At 47.0% G+C, this 18306-nt stretch overlaps 1 protein-coding gene across 3 annotated transcripts; it reads left to right on the top strand.

The window, feature by feature from the left end:
- Positions 1-63: 63 nt before the first annotated feature.
- Positions 64-17659, top strand: LOC140904226 (uncharacterized). Of its 3 annotated transcripts, none has more exons than XM_073326659.1 (4): positions 64-210; positions 1296-1384; positions 2079-2195; positions 12702-17659. In XM_073326659.1, exons 3-4 carry the CDS (start codon positions 2162-2164, stop codon positions 14417-14419), a joined length of 1752 nt encoding a protein of 583 aa, XP_073182760.1. In that variant the 5' UTR covers positions 64-210; positions 1296-1384; positions 2079-2161; the 3' UTR covers positions 14420-17659. The 3 variants fall into 3 exon arrangements, with proteins under 3 accessions (XP_073182760.1, XP_073182758.1, XP_073182759.1); XM_073326657.1 differs by lacking the exon at positions 64-210 and adding an exon at positions 306-463; XM_073326658.1 differs by lacking the exons at positions 64-210; positions 1296-1384 and adding an exon at positions 306-463.
- Positions 17660-18306: the final 647 nt, after the last annotated feature.

Raw genomic sequence — 18306 nt, 5'->3', positions numbered from 1 at the left:
CCACCCCCACCCCCGATCTGCGCATGCCCAGAGCCGGGCGACCTAAAACCCTGCTCCGGCTCCAACGGCCCCGCACGAGCCCGGCAGAGCCGCGGCGCCTTCGCAGCCGGGTTCCCCCGCCCCCCCTCCCCACGTCTCTTCCGTTCCGAGAGAGTCAGGAACTACATCTCCCAGCCTGCCCCGGGGCCGCTTCCGCCCTCTCCGGCCCAGGTAAGGGTGCGGGTTTCCGCGGCTGTTATTACTGCGCATGCTCCGTGCGCGCCCCGCTCGTGCTCCCGCCCCCTCCCCCCGCGCCTAACGTCACTTCCGCCGCGTGTGACGCGGGAGGCCGGCCGAGCCGGTGCGCCTCCGCCCTGGGGTCTGTGTTGGGGGGGGGGCTCCGTCATTAACCCCCCCGTGCCCGGCCGGGGGGGGCTTTCTCCAGCCGGGACCCGCCCCCCGGGCTCTGCCCGCCCCCGCCCCGGTGAGTGGGAGACCCCGCGGGGGGGGGGCAGGAAAGTGACTCTCTGCCCCCGGCACGGCTGGGATTGGGGGGGGGCAGAGACTGGGGCCCGCGGGGGGGGTCCCTTGGGGGGAGGGGGGTGTCGGGCGGCGGGGGGGGTGGGGGTTGAACTGTCTCTGTGCAGCCAGGAAATTCCCGGGGGGGGAAGTGGGGGGAGGGGGGGAGTTAATTGGATCCTGTCCCTGTTTGTGCCCCCCCCCCCACGGGCACAAATGCCCCCCCGGTTTTCCCCTTTTCCCTCTCGGTAGCTCCCACGCGGCTGTAAACTCCCCCCCCACCCCCCCATTGATCCGCTCTCTGGTCTCCCCTGATCCCCCCCCGTCTCTCCCTCCTCCTCACATGTCCATTGAAACTCCCCTCCCGTGGGGGGGGGGGCGGGATTCCCCTCCCCCCCCCGTTTTATCCGCAGCGGTTCGTCCCGGTGTCAGTGGGAAGTTGGAGCCCGGAGCCATCCCCCAACCTGGCTGCCCCGGCGTGGGGGTGGGAGGAGACGCCGGGTCTCTGCCCGGGCGGGGAAGCGACTCCTTTGGTTCCGCTTTTCTCTAGCCTTGCGCTCAGAGACTTTGTTACGGGATGGAGGGAGCGGGAAGGGGAAGGGAGTTTGAAAATCTCTCGGTGGGCTTAGCCTGGCAGGAGGGGCCCGGTCTACACGGTAATACAGAGAACAAGCATTTTCCCAGCACGGCAGAATCTAGGCTGCCTGTCTGCAGGGAAAGGGCCTGGGGGAGTCGTGATGTGAAATGAACTAAAGCCCGTTCCTAAACCTCCACAACGGCCCTTCTCGCCCGGCCAGGCTGCAGAACGACGCCCAAGTTTCCCTCCAGCTGATCCCGTCCTCCCATGGGACAGGGGAGAGAAATGGCTGCAGAGGAGCCAGTTCAGGTAGGGATTATCGGGGAGTTGCTGGTGGGTTCCTGCAGGAGGGAGAGGGGCAGCAAATACAGCGGAGAGGGGAAGGTTTGCACCGTCTGGTTTGGAGGTTGGAGCGGGGACAGGAAATGCACAGGGTGGAGAAAGGGAGGAGGCCAGGGGGTGGCAGACCTGCTGGGAGTTGTTTAATAAGTGGCCTAGATTCTTGGAACAGACCCATGAGGTTCGGAGGTGGAAATGCTCCAATCTGGTGAACAGAAAATAACCCAGCTACATGGGGCTGGGAAAACGGACCAGACTCGTAGTGCTGGAGCCTGATCCAGCTAACCAGCGGCAGCGCTGAGATTTGAAAGGACCACTCACCAGTCAGGCTCAGGGAAGCTGCCCCTCGCTTCATATCCAGCTCCTCACAAGGAGGAGGGTGTTGGGCTTCCAGCCAGGGAGCTCGCCCTGGACCCTGCTAGGGGCTCCATCTCCGGTATCAGTCTGTGGTTGGTCGGAGTGTGATGGATCTGCTGAGAGAGAGGAGGGTCTCTCTCTTCGCCCCCTCACCCTGGCATTTCCTGGATGCTGTGAGTGGGATGGGGGTGCAATCTGTTGACTGTGAGCCTCCCAGAGCTTCCATTTGATTGGCTCCTCTCCCCCACGAATAGTGGGGCTGTGAGTGGGGCAGCAGGCACTGAGTGTGGGACTCTTGCTCTTTCAGGGGCCGGTAACCTTCGAGGAGGTGGCTGTGTAGAAGACTGGGCTCTGGTGGACTCCGCTCAGAGAGCCCTCTACAGAGACGTCATGCAGAAGAACTATGAGAATGTGACCTCCCTGGGTAAGGATTCCTGTGCCCTCGATTCTTGGAAGGGGAAATGAAGAGATAAGGTTCATGCCAGCCCCACGATGCCACCTCTGCTCTGTCCTGTTTCTGCATCACCCCAACATGCCACTGACACATACAATACCACTCTACCCTCTCCTCCTACAGAACACTTCGGGAACAGAGCACAGGAGCAGTATCTCACAGTGTCAAATATCTCCTGTTTGCTGAAATAAAACTGGGGGTTAGGTTCAGCATAACCAACAGAAGGTTCCTACCCCTGACCTTCTCTCAAATCCTGAGCCTTCTCCACCCAGACCAGAATGTGCTTGGTGTATAACAAGCAGGCTGCTGGAGTCAGAGCTTGCTGGTCCAGGGTTACTGATCACACAGACCTTGAATGCTGGCTGGGGGAATCCAAACAAGGGAGCTCCAACAGCAGAACACTGAATCTCACCCAGGATTACAGATGAGGCAACACCTCACAGGTCTGGATAGCCCCTGTGCATGTGAAAATGGCCTAGGTTGCTAGTGAAACTTCTTTAGACCTGGAGAGTCAATGCTCCCCCTTCACCATGTGCGGTAGCCACAATCTCTCTTCTCTGCAGATTCCTTGGATCTTGGAGTGCAGCATTCCTGAAGTCACGTGACCCAATTCTTATTTTTCACATTCTGCTTTTCCAGACTACTTAGTCTGTTGTTCCTGAATTGTAGCTTCTAATTTCCCAGTGTTCTCAACAGCCAGGGACTTTCCCACTCCCTCCCATTGCGCTGGATTCATTAGATTCCCTAGTACATAAATCTGGCCATACTGGGTCAGATCAAAGGTCCAGCTAGCCCAGTATCCTGTCTTCTGAGAGTGGCCAATATCAGGTGTCCCAGAAGGAATGAATAGAACAGGCAGTCATCAAGTGATTCATCTCCTGTTGCCCATCTTATGGCAAAGAGAGGTTAGGGACACCATCCCTGTCCATTGTGGCTAATGGCCATTCATGGACCTATCCTCCATGAATTTATTTTGTTCTTTTTTTGAACTCTGTTATAGTCTTGGCCTTCACAACTTTCTCTGGCAAAGAGTTCAACAGGTTGATTGTCCATTGTGTGAAGAAATACTTCCTTTGGTTTGTTTTAAATTTGCTGCCTAGTACTTTAATTGGGAGACTCTCAGTTCTTGTGTTAGGAGGAGGAGTAAATAACAGTTCATTATCTACTTTCTCCACAGCAGTCTTGACTTTATAGACTTCTATCATATCTCCTCTTCTTTGTCTCTTTTCCAAGCTGAAAAGTTCCAGTCTTTTTAATCTCTCCATATACGGAATCTGTTTCATACCCCTAATAATTTCTGTTCCCCTTTTCTGAACCTTTTCGAATTCCAAAAATATCTTTTTGAGATGGGTGATGACATCTGCTCCCAGTATTCAAGATGTGGGTGTACCATGGATTTATATAGAGGCAATATGATACTTTCTCTGTTATTATCGATCCCTTTCTTAATGATTCCAGCGTTCTGGTTGTTTTTTTGACGGCCGCTGCACATGGAGTGGATGTTTTCAGAGAACTCTCCACAATGACTCCAAGATCTGTCTCTTGAGTGGAAACAACTAATTTAGACCCGATCATTTTATATGTATAGTTGGGATTATGTTTTCCAATGGGCTGCAATATATGTTATCCTGATATGTTGTACTGCTGAGATCCTGCATTCAGTGATATCCCTGCCCTTCCTGTTCCCTTTCTCCACTGAACCCCACCAGCCCATTCTTAGTGTTCCCAGCTTCCCCAGGACTCTCTCATTGTGTCTGGACCTCTGTCAGCAAGAAGCAGTGCCAGGGAGACTTGACCTCTGTCTGCAGTCTTCAATTTCTGGGACATGGATTTATTTTCTCTGTGTTGTAAGAGGCTCTGTTATAATGAGTTTCTGTGACATTACCCAGAGTACAGTCTGGACTGTTGAACAGTTGTATCCACTCAGTTCTCCAACCTGGGGTACCTTTTCCACTGTTTGACTGTGAGAACAGCCTCTCTTGGCCAGTAAACATCCCGTCTCCAGCATGTAACTCTCTCCCAGCTACACAGTACTGAGTGCTACTAGTCAGCCACTCATGAATTACACCTCAGGAGAACACCAGCAAATTGTCAAGTGCCAGACTTTCCCCCAGAAATGTGCATCTTGCACCATCCAGCACATTACTGAACAGCACAAGCTCATATTAAATCTTTAATTTCATCAGTGGAAAATGACATGCACCAGCCTTGTTATCCCAAATGGAATTCCCCAGAGACTTTAATCCAAACACACTGGTGTGACGTTCCCCTCTGGTGTTATCTGCACTGGTGATCTGCTAGGCCTCTCCAATCCTTGACTCTGGGACCCAGCCTTACCCTCCTCTACTGTGAGAAACCCCACTCCTGGGCTGTTCACGCACAGCCTCTGGCATGTAAGCTGCTCCCAGCTACTGGCAAGCGAATGACACTAGCCAATATCTCTGGTCCCAGACACAACTCTAGGAACTGCTATCTTGCAGTGTCCAGTAATGCTTGCTGGATGATGCAAGGTTGTATAAGTTTGTCAATTTAACAAAGAAATTCATCTGTACCAGGCTTGTTACCTAAAGGGGAGCCTTTGACATACTTCAAACCAAACACACTGCTTCAGGTAGAATAAACAAAGAGATTTATTAGCTATAAAGATAGATGTTAAATGATTATAAATTAAAGTATAACCAGTCTGATTTGGTCAAATGAAATAACAGCAAAACACATTCTAAGCTGATCTTAACACTTTCAGTGTCCTTACAAACTTAGATGCTTCTAACCCAGGCTGGCTGGTTACTTTTCAGTCAGGCTCTCCCCTTTGATCAGCACTTTAGTTGCTTGGTGATGTCTGTAGATGTAGGTGGAAGAGAGAGAGCCAGCATGGCAAATGTGTCTCCCTTTTATCATGTCCTTTCTTCCCTCATGGCTTTCCTGCCCCCCCACCCTCAATTCAGAGTCAGGTGAGCATTTATGAGTCTCTCCAAGCAAAGTTGAGCAATTCCTGTGGTGTGGCCTCATGCAGGTCAGTCATTGCAATGGAGCTTCCTTGCTGGACAGTGGCTGTTGATGGGTTGACACCCCACTCAGGCATTGGTTACTTTCCTTGCTGTTGCCTCTGGGGAGCCAATATCTGGCTGATTTCCCCCAACTTACAGCATGTTTTAGTGACAACCATGCTACACAATTCTCATAACATCATATGCATTAATGATATACATGTATGGATAGAGAAATGAGTTTCAGCAAATCATAACCATTCTCCTGATACTTTACAAGGCATGCTTTATACATAAGATCGGGAATATATGGAAATGAGGAAAACGGGGGTTACGGCATGCTTCCCCAAGGTATAGAATGTGTCACCTCTCCCCCCTTAGTTTACTGCAAGAGGATTAGTCCCTGACTAGTTCAAAGGCAGTTTCCCCATTCACACACAGCAAACCAGGTTTTTTTAGGGGGTTTTCTGCTGTGATAACCTGTGAACAGGTTTAAATCTTAATTGAAAAGTAGCATTATCATAAGGTTTATCATCTGTGTCAAAATTCTTATCCCCAAAACTTAACATTAGTACCAAAGTTTTTGGGTGTTTACAAGTATCTTTATGATACCACGCCCTCTGTTCAGATATTCTAGTTTGAGGTTAGTTTATTCATTACCCGTGGTTTCCTTTGAGTCTCTCCCATGTAATCAGTCACTGGCTTTTCCTTCCCTCCAGTGTTCCCTTCTGTGTGAGCTCTTAATTTAATCATATTTCTGGAATTTTGGTGCCTCACGGTCTGATAAGATAGTTGTTCATGGGGATCCTACACATTGTCTGGCCCTTTGGGGAGCAATCTCCCAACCCCAGGACTTTACGTATGCAGAAAATCCAGCTCCCCTTTTGGGGTTACCTTGTGTTTCCCCCTCCTAGCACTGAGTCCTTCCCTGCGCCCTAGAGGGCTGTGATCTGTGCTGTCTCGGCTAGATGTGTTTACCCTTTGATCAGATTCACCCTTTCCCAGCAGCTCTCCCATAACTGCTCCCTGTCTCTCACCAGCCTGGGGGCAAACACCCCCTTCTCTGTCTGTTGGGTCATTTGTATTCTGGCAAACTACCACATGGCAATTTCCTGGTCTCAACTCCTCTGCTGTGACAGGCCATTGGAGCTGCATCTTCATGTAAAACTTTGCTTTCCAAAACCTTATCAGAAATAACATCCTGAAAAACTGGGACCTGGATTGGGGTACCCTCCGCCACCCCTTTCTCTGTCCCCGAGAAGTCAGCTGTGTGACTGCTCCCCTCTGGGAAGTCAGTTACACAGTTCCTTCTCAAAACCTGGGTCACAGGCTGAGTGCCATCCTCCTAGTGTCCTGGGCATCCTGCCTCAAGTGACTAGTGAGAAGATATTCCTGTACTCCCACTATTCCTTCCCCCGTTTCCTCCTCTGGGTCTCCTCATAAAACACATTTCTCTGTGCTCTGTAAGAAGGGATCCGTCTCTTCTTCATCTGCAATACTCTGCCAGCTAACAACTGGGACAGTTTCCTTAATTACAGATGACACCTCTCCTGCCCCTGTCCCTGAGGGCCTGTTGACTTCTGCTGGAAAGGAGCTTGTCTCGGCCTCTCCCATACTTGGAAGCACCCTACTTCCCTGTGTTACAGAGTCACAGGAATCCTCACCACCTGAGTGGTTTCTGAGATCCCCTGCCCCTTCTCTGGGACACATTGTCATATGCTCCCTAGAGTGTGTTTTTCCCTCTGCTTCAGCTGTGACCTTCTGGCAGCTAACAACCTGGACAGATCTTTCTCTGGCAGGCATTACACCCCCATCCCTTCCTGATGTGGTGTTACTTCCAGCTGCAGTGCAGGAGTTGGTCTCAACCACCCTCTCACCTGGAAGCATGTGGCTTCCCCCAGCTGCAGAAGAATCAAGGAGACACTCTCCCATTCTCTCAGCAGTTCCTGAGACCTTACCCTTTCCCTCGGGGGTCCCAGCATAACACTCCCTCCTGCTGCAGGTAAATACTTTAACCTGAGCTACGTGGAAAAAATCATTACCAAGGAGCAGGTAGAATAGAAGGTGTTCCATTACCCCCACAGTCAAAACACTTCCCAAACCACATGGATTTTTAGCTAGTGGTATGAGGAATTTGCTTTCACCCACCCCCACAATCTCTGCCATTTGGCCAGGCAACATACTGGCATTTGGGACCACACTCTCTCTGACCAGAGAGATCTGAGCCCCTGTATCCCTCTGCCCCAAGTATTCTCTGCCATCAATTTGGACAGCCTTAACATGCTCCATATCTGGTTCTGCAGAGGCTAACCTCACAGAGCCAATATGATAGGTTTCAGTTATTTGGGGGTTTCTGTGCTGAGGACAACAGAACTAGCATGAGCTATTGGTTGCCTGCTTCCTCCTAGCACAGGGCATTTATTGACAGAACAAGGAGTAATGGTCTCAAGTTGGAGAGAAGGGTGTTTAGGTTGGATATTAGGCAAAACTTTTTGAAAAGATATTGAACTTTATAAAGCATTAAGGTACCTAAAGGGTTAAACGCTAAATACGAAATCAAACAACACTAGTTACCTGTATCTGGCAAAAAATTTCTCAGTTTTGCAACTTTGAATGAAAGAGTCAAATGGATTTTAGTTGTATTATTTAAAAACAAAACCAATTCATCGTAAACCCACAAAACAAGAGTTTTGCAAACCAGGAGTGTTGCTTTAGGTCTTAAACACTCCACATATTTACACACTCTATTTATACACTCCTTTTTTTTCTGAACATTCTTTGCACTGCTTGAATTTTTACACAGCTGTACATAGATAACATTTGTATACATTTGGGGGCAGTTATGTTCCACTAGGAACCCCTTATGTTCTTTTAGCGAATTTCACTAAATTGCTCATAGGCTAATGATTTAAATGAGATTGTCTCTCTGCCTGTCTTATTTACAGACATTCCTTTGGAATACAGCCCATTTTCCCTTCAGAATGGCTGCAAAGGAAACCAAGTGTTCTCTTTCTATAACTGTCACAGGGTCCACCCTCTTGTCCCTGCGCCCTGTGCTTGAGCTGGTTAAATAAAGAGTCCCAACACCACCTTCAGCTGTTTCACCAGCCTGTCTTTATTTACAGTGCTTTATGCAGCCCCAATTCCCCTAACAGCTATTCCCTCACAGACCCTCCCCAGGGTCTTCTGGCTCTTGAGGCTCCCGTCAGTTGGTAAGGAGACCGAGATGTAGCCCTCCTGTCTCCTCCCAGGCTAGCCTCCTTCCTGAGCTTCTTCCAGCATTTATATAGCCCTCCCAGACCTCAGCCCAGCTCTCTCTACTTGGCTCAGCTTATTACTCTGAGCCAGCCCTTATTAGGGCCTGCAGCTGGGCTCCCTGCTGAGTGCCTGGGCCCTTGCGTCTGGCCTCCCTGCGAGAAAGCGGGGCGCAGCCAGCTTTTTAGCAGGGCATCTAAGGGTTTACCTCTGCCCTGCTACAATAATCCTTTGCCTTTTTAACATTTTTACAATGTTCAACTGCTTAATTCCCTCCAGCCTCTGCAGAGTTAACTTCAGTCTTTTTTTTAATCGCCTGTTAATCTCCCAAAATGACACCTTCATCAACTCCGATTTCACCATTCATAGAATCATAATAATAGAATATCAGGGTTGGAAGGGCCCTCAGGAGGTCATCTAGTCCAACCCCTTGCTCAAAGCAGGACCGATCCCCAACTAAATCATCCCAGCCAGGGCTTCGTCAAGCCTGACCTTAAAAACCTCTAAGGAAGGAGATTCCACCACCTCCCTAGGTAACGCATTCTAGTGTTTCACCACCCTCCTAGTGAAAAAGTTTTTCCTAATATCCAACCTAAATCTCCCCCACTGCAACTTGAGACCATTACTCCTTGTTCTGTCATCTGCTACCACTGAGAATAGTCTAGATCCATCCTCTTTTTGGAACCCCCTTTCAGGTAGTTGAAAGCAGCTATCAAATCCCCCCTCATTCTTCTCTTCCATAGACTAAACAATCCCAGTTCCCTCAGCCTCTCCTCATAAGTCATGTGTTCCAGCCCCCTAATCGTTTTGTTTTGTTGCCCTCCGCTGGACTCTATGCAATTTTTCCACATCCTTCTTGTAGTGTGGGGCCCAAAACTGGACACAGTACTCCAGATGAGGCCTCACCAATGCTGAATAGAGGGGAATGATCACGTCCCTCGATCTGGCAATGCCCCCTACTTATATAACCCAAAATGCCATTAGCCTTCTTGGCAACAAGGGCACACTGTTGACTCATATCCAGCTTCTCGTCCACTGTCACCCCTAGGTCCTTTTCCGCAGAACTGCTGCCGAGCCATTCAATCCCTAGACTGTAGCAGTACATGGGTTTCTTTCGTCCTAAGTGCAGGACTCTGCACTTGTCTTTGTTGAAGCTCATCAGATTTCTTTTGGCCCAATCCTCTCATTGGTCTAGGTCCCTCTGTCCTATCCCTACTCTCCAGCGTATCTACCACTCCTCCCAGTTTAGTGTCATCTGTAAACTTGCTGAGGGTGCAGTCCAGGCCATCCTCCAGATCATTAATGAAGATATTAAACAAAATTGGCCCCAGGACCGACCCTTGGGGCACTCCACTTGATACCGACTGCCAACTAGACATGGAGCCATTGATCGCTTCCCGTTGAGCCTGACGATCTAGCCAGCTTTCTATCCACCTTATAGTCCATTCATATAGCCCATACTTCATTAACTTGCTGGCAAGAATACGGTGGGGTTCCAGGGATCTGAATTCCATAAGCCTATACTTTTTTGCCACTATGCCCTCAGGGCTTCCAACCTGTTTTCCTTTTTTTTTTTTTTTTTTTGTTGCCTACTTGCTTGTCTGGGCCTGACCCTACTTTCCTCGCTGAACCCTCCCTTTTCATGGACACAGGCTTTGTTCCACTATCAATTTAGCAAGGAGGCCCGCCTGGTCCCTTTCCTTAACCATTTCTTTTAAAATTGGGGAAATCACAATATCATTCACAAAAAAATACTACATTGCCCAAACTCCTATATCCTTCAGAGTTTGGTTTAACAGAGCAAGATCTGTTTAAAAGGGGAGTAATCTCTCAAACTAAGTATCGTCATTGGATTGCTTCCTTTTAAACATTTCTTACGCAGGTGCTGCCATTATTCTCCCACACTCCTTTATTCTTCAGAGTTGGGTCTCGCATAGAAAATACTGCCTAAACATTTCCTTTATGAATTTGTTTTACCTCTATAACTTTTCCATGCCCACGTTCATGCTGGGACTTACAAAAGACATAAGTCTATACCCACTAAAAAGAATTCTGCCTGACAGAGCGGGGGAAACACTATGCTCTCTACGCTTTGAGCTTGGTCCCGCTATGACCGAGCGTATATTCACCTATCCAGTTTTCCCCGACAGATGGGTTGGAGCTAGGACTCCTGTTGCGTGTATCTTCTCTGACCGGGGGTGTGTACAATGGAATGATTACTTTGTATGTATGGTATACCTTTTAGCAATATTTAGCAGTATGTTCAACAATCACAGTGCATGTTTTCACCCTTTTGCAATTCTCCACCAAAAATCTTATGCTTATGAGAAGCACACAAGATCTTTTTCAGGGGAGAAGGCAATATGCTGTGTTTATTGAAGATACAGTAATTAGTATATATGCATTCAGTCACACCACACACAAACACACTGTCCCGCCAGTCGATGTTATAGTTACCAGTCTGGAGTCCGGATCGATCTAGCAGCCAGCTAGGCTGATCCCTGGTAGGGAGGAGCCAATTTCCATTTGTTGCTACACAATGTTCCGGGGAAATCTTGGCAGGACAAACCCAAATTTTTATGGCAAGGCACCCTGTTTATATACAGATTTTCCTTCATTGGGACTGTCATAAAGGGAAGGGTAACCGCCTTTCTGTATACAGTGCTATAAAATTCCTCCTGGCCAGAGGCAAAACCCTTTCACCTGTAAAGGGTTAAGAAGCTAAGGTAATCTTGCTGGCACCTGACCCAAAATCCCCAATGAGGGGACAAGATACTTTCAAATCTGGAAGTGGGGGAAACAAAGGGGTCTGTCTGTGTGATGCTTTTGCCGGGAACAGATCAGGAATGCAGACTTCCAACTCCTGTAAAGTTAGTAGGTAATCTAGCTAGAAAATGCGTTAAATTTCCTTTTGTTTAATGGCTGGTAAAATAAGCTGTGCTAGAGGGAATATGTATATTCCTGTTTTTGAGTCTTTTTGTAACTTAAGATTTTGCCTAGAGGGATTCTCTATGTTTTGAATCTGATTAACCTGTAAGGTATTTACCATCCTGATTTTACAGAGGTGATTCTTTTACCTTTTCTTTCATTAAAATTCTTCTTCTAAGAATCTGATTTTTCTTTGTTCTTAAGATCCAAGGGTTTGGGTCTGTGTTCACCTGTACCAGTTGGTGAGGATTATTATCAAGCCTTCCCCAGGAAAGGGGGTATAGGGCTTGGGAGGGGCGGTATTTTGGGGAAAGACATTTCCAAGTGGTCTCTTTCCCTGTTCTTTATTTAAAACGCTTGGCAGTGGCAGCATACTGTTCAAGGACAAGGCAAAGTTTGTACCTTGGGGAAGTTTTTAACCTAAGCTGTAAGAATAAACTTAGGGGGTCTTTCATGCAGGTCCCCACATCTGTACCCTAGAGTTCAGAGTGGGGAAGGAACCTTGACAGGGACCAATGAGTTTTGCACCATTATTCTGTAATCAATTGGTGTTTGAGTGCTTGTTTTCTTAAATTGTGCTTCTCATCCTTTTATCTTTTTCTTCCATCAAGATCCTCAGGGAGTTATCCCAAGCTGGTTTTGATCACAGCTATCTTGTCCCCTGTGATAGGGGCCTGTCTCAGCTTTAGAGTCATCAATCTGCCCTCTTCTCACATTTCACTAGGGGCTTGTTGCAGCCTCCTGGTGCCCTTGCATCTGTCTCCAGTTCCTCCCTCATACATCTGGTTCAGCGATGGCCTTCACACTTATCTCTTAACACACACATTCCTCATTCACACACACAACAGAATTAATTTACATACAACATTTTGAACAAGAACATCAAATTCCAATGCAAAAGAAAACAATCATGGCATTCGTTTACTTATTTTAAAATGCTAAACCTACAACAAATTGGTGACCCTCAAAGGTCTGTTACTGCCTTGAAATCAGTCCAGACACAGATTCTGGCTGATGTATCTCTATCCATTGGCCCATTAGGCCCTTCCTTTCTGTTATTCAAAAAGGGTGGCTGGCAGGATTTGATCAGATCATACACTAAATACATTTAATACATGCTACATTCTTATTCTTTATCCTTCATTCTAAATTCTATAAAATACAAACATAAAATCCTACTACTACATTTGGGGGAAGAGTTTGGGGGAGTTCAGTTCCTGATTTTTACTTGACCTCTCTGCAGAATTTGTTTTGGTTTGGCCTTCCCTCTTCCGTCCCTGTTTTGAGGTTTCTGTCTCTATCACAGCTGGTGATGCAATGGTGTGTGAGAAAGAAGAGCAGAATTCTCAGCAAGAAAATGTTGAGCAAGTGGATAAACACAGAGAATTATCGCAAAGATTGAAAAGAAATGCATCCAGGAGTCACGAGCAGGGAAAATCCTGTGAGACTCATCACAGACCAGAAAGAGAACATGGAAACCAGCCAGGGGAGGAGGAGGGTAAGTTAATTTCAAGTCGGGGAATTCACAAGGACCTCAAGGAAATCACAACACAGCAGGAAATCTTCCAGGGAAAGAGAGAAAAAACATGCACTAAGCGTGGGGAAAATGTATGTGATGACTCAGCCCTTATAAAGCATCAGAGAATCCATGCAGGAGAGAGGCCCTATGAATGCAGTAAGTGTGGGAAAACCTTCAATCACAGTTCAAATCTTTTTAGGCATCAGAGAGTCCACACAGGAGAGAGGCCCTATGAATGCAGTAAGTGTGGGAAAAGCTTCACTCGCTCTTCAGGCCTTTTTCAGCATCAGAGACTCCACTCAGAGGAGAGGCCCTATGAATGCAGTAAGTGTGGGAAAAGCTTCACTCGCTCTTCAGGCCTTTTTCAGCATCAGAGAATCCACTCAGAGGAGAGGCCCTATGAATGCAATGAGTGCGGGGAAAGCTTCACTCTCAGGTCAGCCCTTTCTGAACATCAGACAATCCACACCGGTGTGAGACCCTATGAATGCCGTGAGTGTGGGAAAACCTTCAGTCGCAGCTGGACCCTTATTCGGCATCAGAGAATCCACACAGGGGAGAGGCCCTATGAATGCCGTGAGTGTGGGAAAAACTTCACTCACAGTTCACACCTTATTAGGCATCAGAGAATCCATACAGGGGAGAGGCCGTATGAATGCCGTGAGTGTGGGAAAAGCTTCACTCACACTTCAGGCCTTTTTCAACACCAGAGAATCCACACAGGGGAGAGGCCCTATCAATGCCGTGAGTGTGGGAAAAGCTTCACTAGCAACTCAGCCCTTTCTGAACATCAGAGGATTCACACGGGGGAGAGGCCCTACGAATGCCGTGAGTGCGGGGAAAGCTTCACTACCCGTTCAGCCGTTTCTGAACATCAGAAAATCCACACCAGCGTGAGACCCTATGAATGCCGTGAGTGTGGGAAAACCTTCAGTCGCAGCTCGACCCTTATACGGCATCAGAGAATCCACACAGAGGAGAGGCCCTATGAATGCCGTGAGTGTGGGAAAAACTTCACTCACCGATCAGCCCTTTCTGAACATCAGACAATCCACACCGGTATGAGACCCTATGAATGCCCTGAGTGTGGAAAAACCTTCAGTCGCAGCTGGACCCTTGTTAGGCATCAGAGAATCCACACAGGGGAGAGGCCCTATAAATGCAGTGAGTGTGGGAAAAACTTCACTCACCAATCAGCCCTTTCTGAACATCAGAATATCCACACCGATGTGAGACCTTATGAATGCACTGAATGTCAGAAAACCTTCAATCGCAGGTCGCACCTTATTAGGCATCAGACAATCCACACAGGAGAGAGGCCCTATAAATGCAGTGAGTGTGGGAAAAGCTTCATTAGCAGTTCAGTCCTTTCTGAACATCAGAGAACCCACACAGGGGAGAGGCCCTATGAATGCAGTGAGTGTGGGAATACCTTCTCTTGGCACTCAGCCCATGTTAGACATCAGAGAAACTGCAAGGGACATCAGGACCGTAAAAACCTCTAGGGCTATCTGTACTTTTTTTCTTAGAATATCAGGGTTGGAAGGGACCCCAGGAGGTCATCTAGTCCAATGCCCTGCTCAAAGCAAGACCAATCCCCAATTTTTGCCCCAGATCCCTAAATGACCCCCTCAGGGATTGAACTCACAACCGTGGGTTTAGCAGGCCAATGCTCAAACCACTGAGCTATCCCTTCCCACCACCCCCATGAGTGGCCCATTTTTGCCATTCACCCTGTTTTGAAATTGACCCATATGTCCTTTCTATCAACTCCATTGTCCCATGAGTAATTCGAGTGTGCCCTTCCTACAGGGAACCAGGGAGTATCACATTTATACAATTCCTCCTATTGCAAAGTTATTGTCAGAGTCACCAATGATAGATTGTATCATTGCCAGTTCTCACGTTGCTCTGGGTTGTGCTGAAGAGCAGTTATACTGGGAACTTTTAAAATTTATATTTAAAGGAAGACGGGTAGGGGCGGGGGGGGAAGTGTCATTTCAGCCTTCGTGACACTGGAAGGAGATGGGGAGACTCAGATTCCCTCCTTCCCCATCATTGCAGAACGGTTACCTTTTGTCTGAGCCATGCAGAGTTTATCTTCATCACGTTCTACCCATCCACTTCTCAAAGTGTCATGTGAGGAAGAGTTCTCAGCTGTCTGTGCGTGGAGATGATGCTTTGACTTCTTTAATCCTATATCAGTCTCTATGACTGGAGATGAAAGTGTCAAAGACCTGGAAGGGGAATTCAGATGGATCCCAAACACAGTGTGATTATTTGGAGTTTAAATCCCAGGTTCCATTTATTGTTAAAGCCACTTCTGGCTAAGTGGCTGTCCTGTTCTCTCTCCCACCCCTTCCCCCCCATTATTTGGATGCTATGATACTAAAAATGTTGTAAATAACATAACTGACTCTTGAGACAGTGCTGAGTGAAGTATGTTTGAATGGATCAGAGAAGAATGTGATGGGAGAATCTCTTGTCCCAATTCTGAATAATCAGATGTAACCTGCTCTGAAATTTCACTTGACACTTTCATTGTCATGTATTCTATCTCTCTGTGATGTGGGTTTCTATCTTTCCTGAATACCGTTTGGTCAGCCAAACGGATATTAGTTCAGTTTGATAGGAAGTAGCTCAGATTTACTGGAGAATTTAAGACAAACGACCATTTGCTAAACTGATTTTCTCACTTCAGCGTTGCTTTTTCCCCATCCCTCCATGATGACGTGGAGAAAGTTCAAGTGCAGTTCTGTCAACAGCAGAGAACTCTCTAAATCACTGCTGTTTCTTTGTCCAGTAAGTTGAACAAAGAAACAGCTAACAAAGAAACAGCCGTGATTTAAAATGTTCACTCAGAAATGGTGAACAACGAGCAGAACCCCAACTAATTGGTGGATGTGCATATGATTACAGTGTATTTCAATTGTTTAAGTCAATATTGTCTGTGATAATCAGGGGAGAGAATTCCATGGTAAATGATTTTGAACTAGGCAAAATGCCCATGTATTTGGTTCCCAAAGCATGTGTAATCTAGGCCCTACAGAACAGCGCTCCTAGCTAATCCCATGGTCTAGGAGATGCTGCCCTTCACAACACAGATGTTGAGGAAATAGGATTGAATGAATTTATCCTTTGTGGGTGCTAAAAACGTGTGTGTAAAATGAAATCAGTTTTGGAAAAGTAATAGCTGCAGAAAAATCCCTATTTTTGAATAGAATCTCCAGCTCTGGTAACCAAGAGGTTCTGATCCAGGCCTGTATCCAGTCCCTTGCCTGGAACTGTGCCACCAAATTAAAGAAAAGCTGGGCATGTTTTGGGAAGCTATTCCTCACTAACACTGTTGAGATTTTAGTGGTTTTGTAAAGGAGTCTACTTCAGAGCATTGTAAATGTACCCTACCCAAGGCCATGGACTTTGAAAGAACTGGGGTGGAAAGAGTACACGCTCCGTTCCTGGTTTCCACCCCAGAAAAGGAAGCGATGGTGACCAATGACCCAAGGAAAACTGTTTGCACAACTCCACTTCTTAGTGCAGTGTCACTGATTACAGTTCCAGAGGATACTAGGGCTATACTGAGAACAATCCTCCTTCACCGTTTGGATCCAAAGAAAGAGAGCTTCATAGGACGTTCCTTCCCTGTGGATCCCAGACTGACCGCCTGATTGGGTAACAAGGACTTTCAGGCTGTAGAAATGATGGTAACCTTTGAGGCAACGAATGAGCCAGGCTCCAATTTCGGACTCCTGGATACTCGCATGTTGAGTCCTGATTCCATGGTTTTGCATCTGGCCCTCCGGCTACACAATGAAGGTGATGTTGCCACAGCTGCAGCAATGTCGCCGTGCTGCCGTAGCACCGCTATGAGCCGATGGGAGAGATCTCTCGTGTTGGACGTCATTAGTCCAACCCCCACAAGCAGTGGTAGCTATGTTGGCAGGAGACGCTCTCCTGCTGATGTGGTGCTGCCTACACAGGGAGTTAGGTCTCTGTAACTATGTTGCTCAGCGGTGTGGATTTTTCACACCCCTGAGCTATATACTTTTACCGATAAATGTCTTTAGTGTAGACCAGACAGCTTTATCTTTTGCAGTATGCATTTACATCCCTTCTCCTCTACCTTCTCCTACTTTGAAAGATTAAAAAGAGTGAAAAGAGGTATTTTTCCTCATGATACAAACATTCCCACCTAGGAGACCTTGTCCACCAACACACGTGGAGAAGAACTAGAGATATATGGACTCACAGAAGTGGTTGGGACAAACCACCACTTGAGCCAAGGTATAGCTGTTGGCAGTGGGGATTAAAAGAAAACGAACATGTATGACAAGAATTTGTGATCTTTGAATATGTTGTTGTTACTAATGAGAATGAAATTATAGGTGAAGTGATTGGTTAAAGAGTAAGAGACTAATTGTGTGATCTGAATTATTTTGGAAAACTGAAAGTTGTCTTGTTTTTTGTTTTGTTAGTCATACAGGAAATGATGGCTGATCTTGAAAAGTTAATTTGATTTAATTTACCCCCTGTAGTGTAAGGAGTTCTGACAGAAAACCTCACTCCAAAGGTTGGGGTGGGAGAAAGTGTGAGAGAAATAGTGACAGGTTTAGAGTAGCAGCCGTGTTAGTCTGTATCCGCAAAAAGAACAGGAGGACTGGTGGCACCTTAGAGACTAACCAATTTCTTTGAGCATAAGCTTTCGTGAGCTACAGCCCACTTCATCGGATGCATAGAATGGAACATATAGTAAGAAGGGAGACACACATGCACACACAAGGTGTAAGTAGCCATACAAACTGTGAGAGGCTAATTAATTAAGATGAGCTATTATCAGCAGGAGGAATCTTTCTCTGTTAAGTATCCTCTCACCTTCTTGGCAACTGTTTAAATGGGCGAACTCGATTATCACTACAGAAGTTTTTTTCTCCTGCTGATAATAGCTCATCTTAATTAATTAGCCTCTTACAGTTTGTATGGCAACTTCCACCGTGTGTGTGTAAAATCTCTTCTTCTGATATGTTCCATTCTATACATCCAATGAAGGGGGCTGTAACCCACGAAAGCTTATGCTCTAATAAATTGGTTAGTCTCTAAGGTGCCACAAGTCCTCCAGTTCTTTTTGTGAGAACTAGTGTATAAGAGGAAAAGGAGGACTTGTGGCACCTTAGAGACTAACCAATTTATTTGAGCATAAGCTTTCGTGAGCTACAGCTCACTTCATCGGATGCATTCAGTGGAAAGTTTAGAAGATCTTTTTATATACACACAAAGCATGAAAAAATACCTCCTCCCACCCTACTCTCCTGCTGGTAATAGCTTATCTAAAGTGATCATCAAGTTGGGCCATTTCCAGCACAAATCCAGGTTTTCTCACCCTCCACCCCCCCAC

This window comes from Lepidochelys kempii, chromosome 28 (genome assembly GCF_965140265.1).
Source record: "Lepidochelys kempii isolate rLepKem1 chromosome 28, rLepKem1.hap2, whole genome shotgun sequence".
NCBI lineage: Eukaryota > Metazoa > Chordata > Testudines > Cheloniidae > Lepidochelys > Lepidochelys kempii.
This window is presented reverse-complemented; position numbering and strand designations above follow the sequence as displayed.

Bases quoted from the DNA above. Each gene is read 5' to 3' on its own strand.
- LOC140904226 (XM_073326659.1), top strand. From the start codon at position 2,162: ATGCAGAAGAACTATGAGAATGTGACCTCCCTGG. The intron at 2,196-12,701 runs GTAAGGATTCCT...TCTCTATCACAG, and splicing joins TGAGAATGTGACCTCCCTGG to CTGGTGATGCAATGGTGTGT.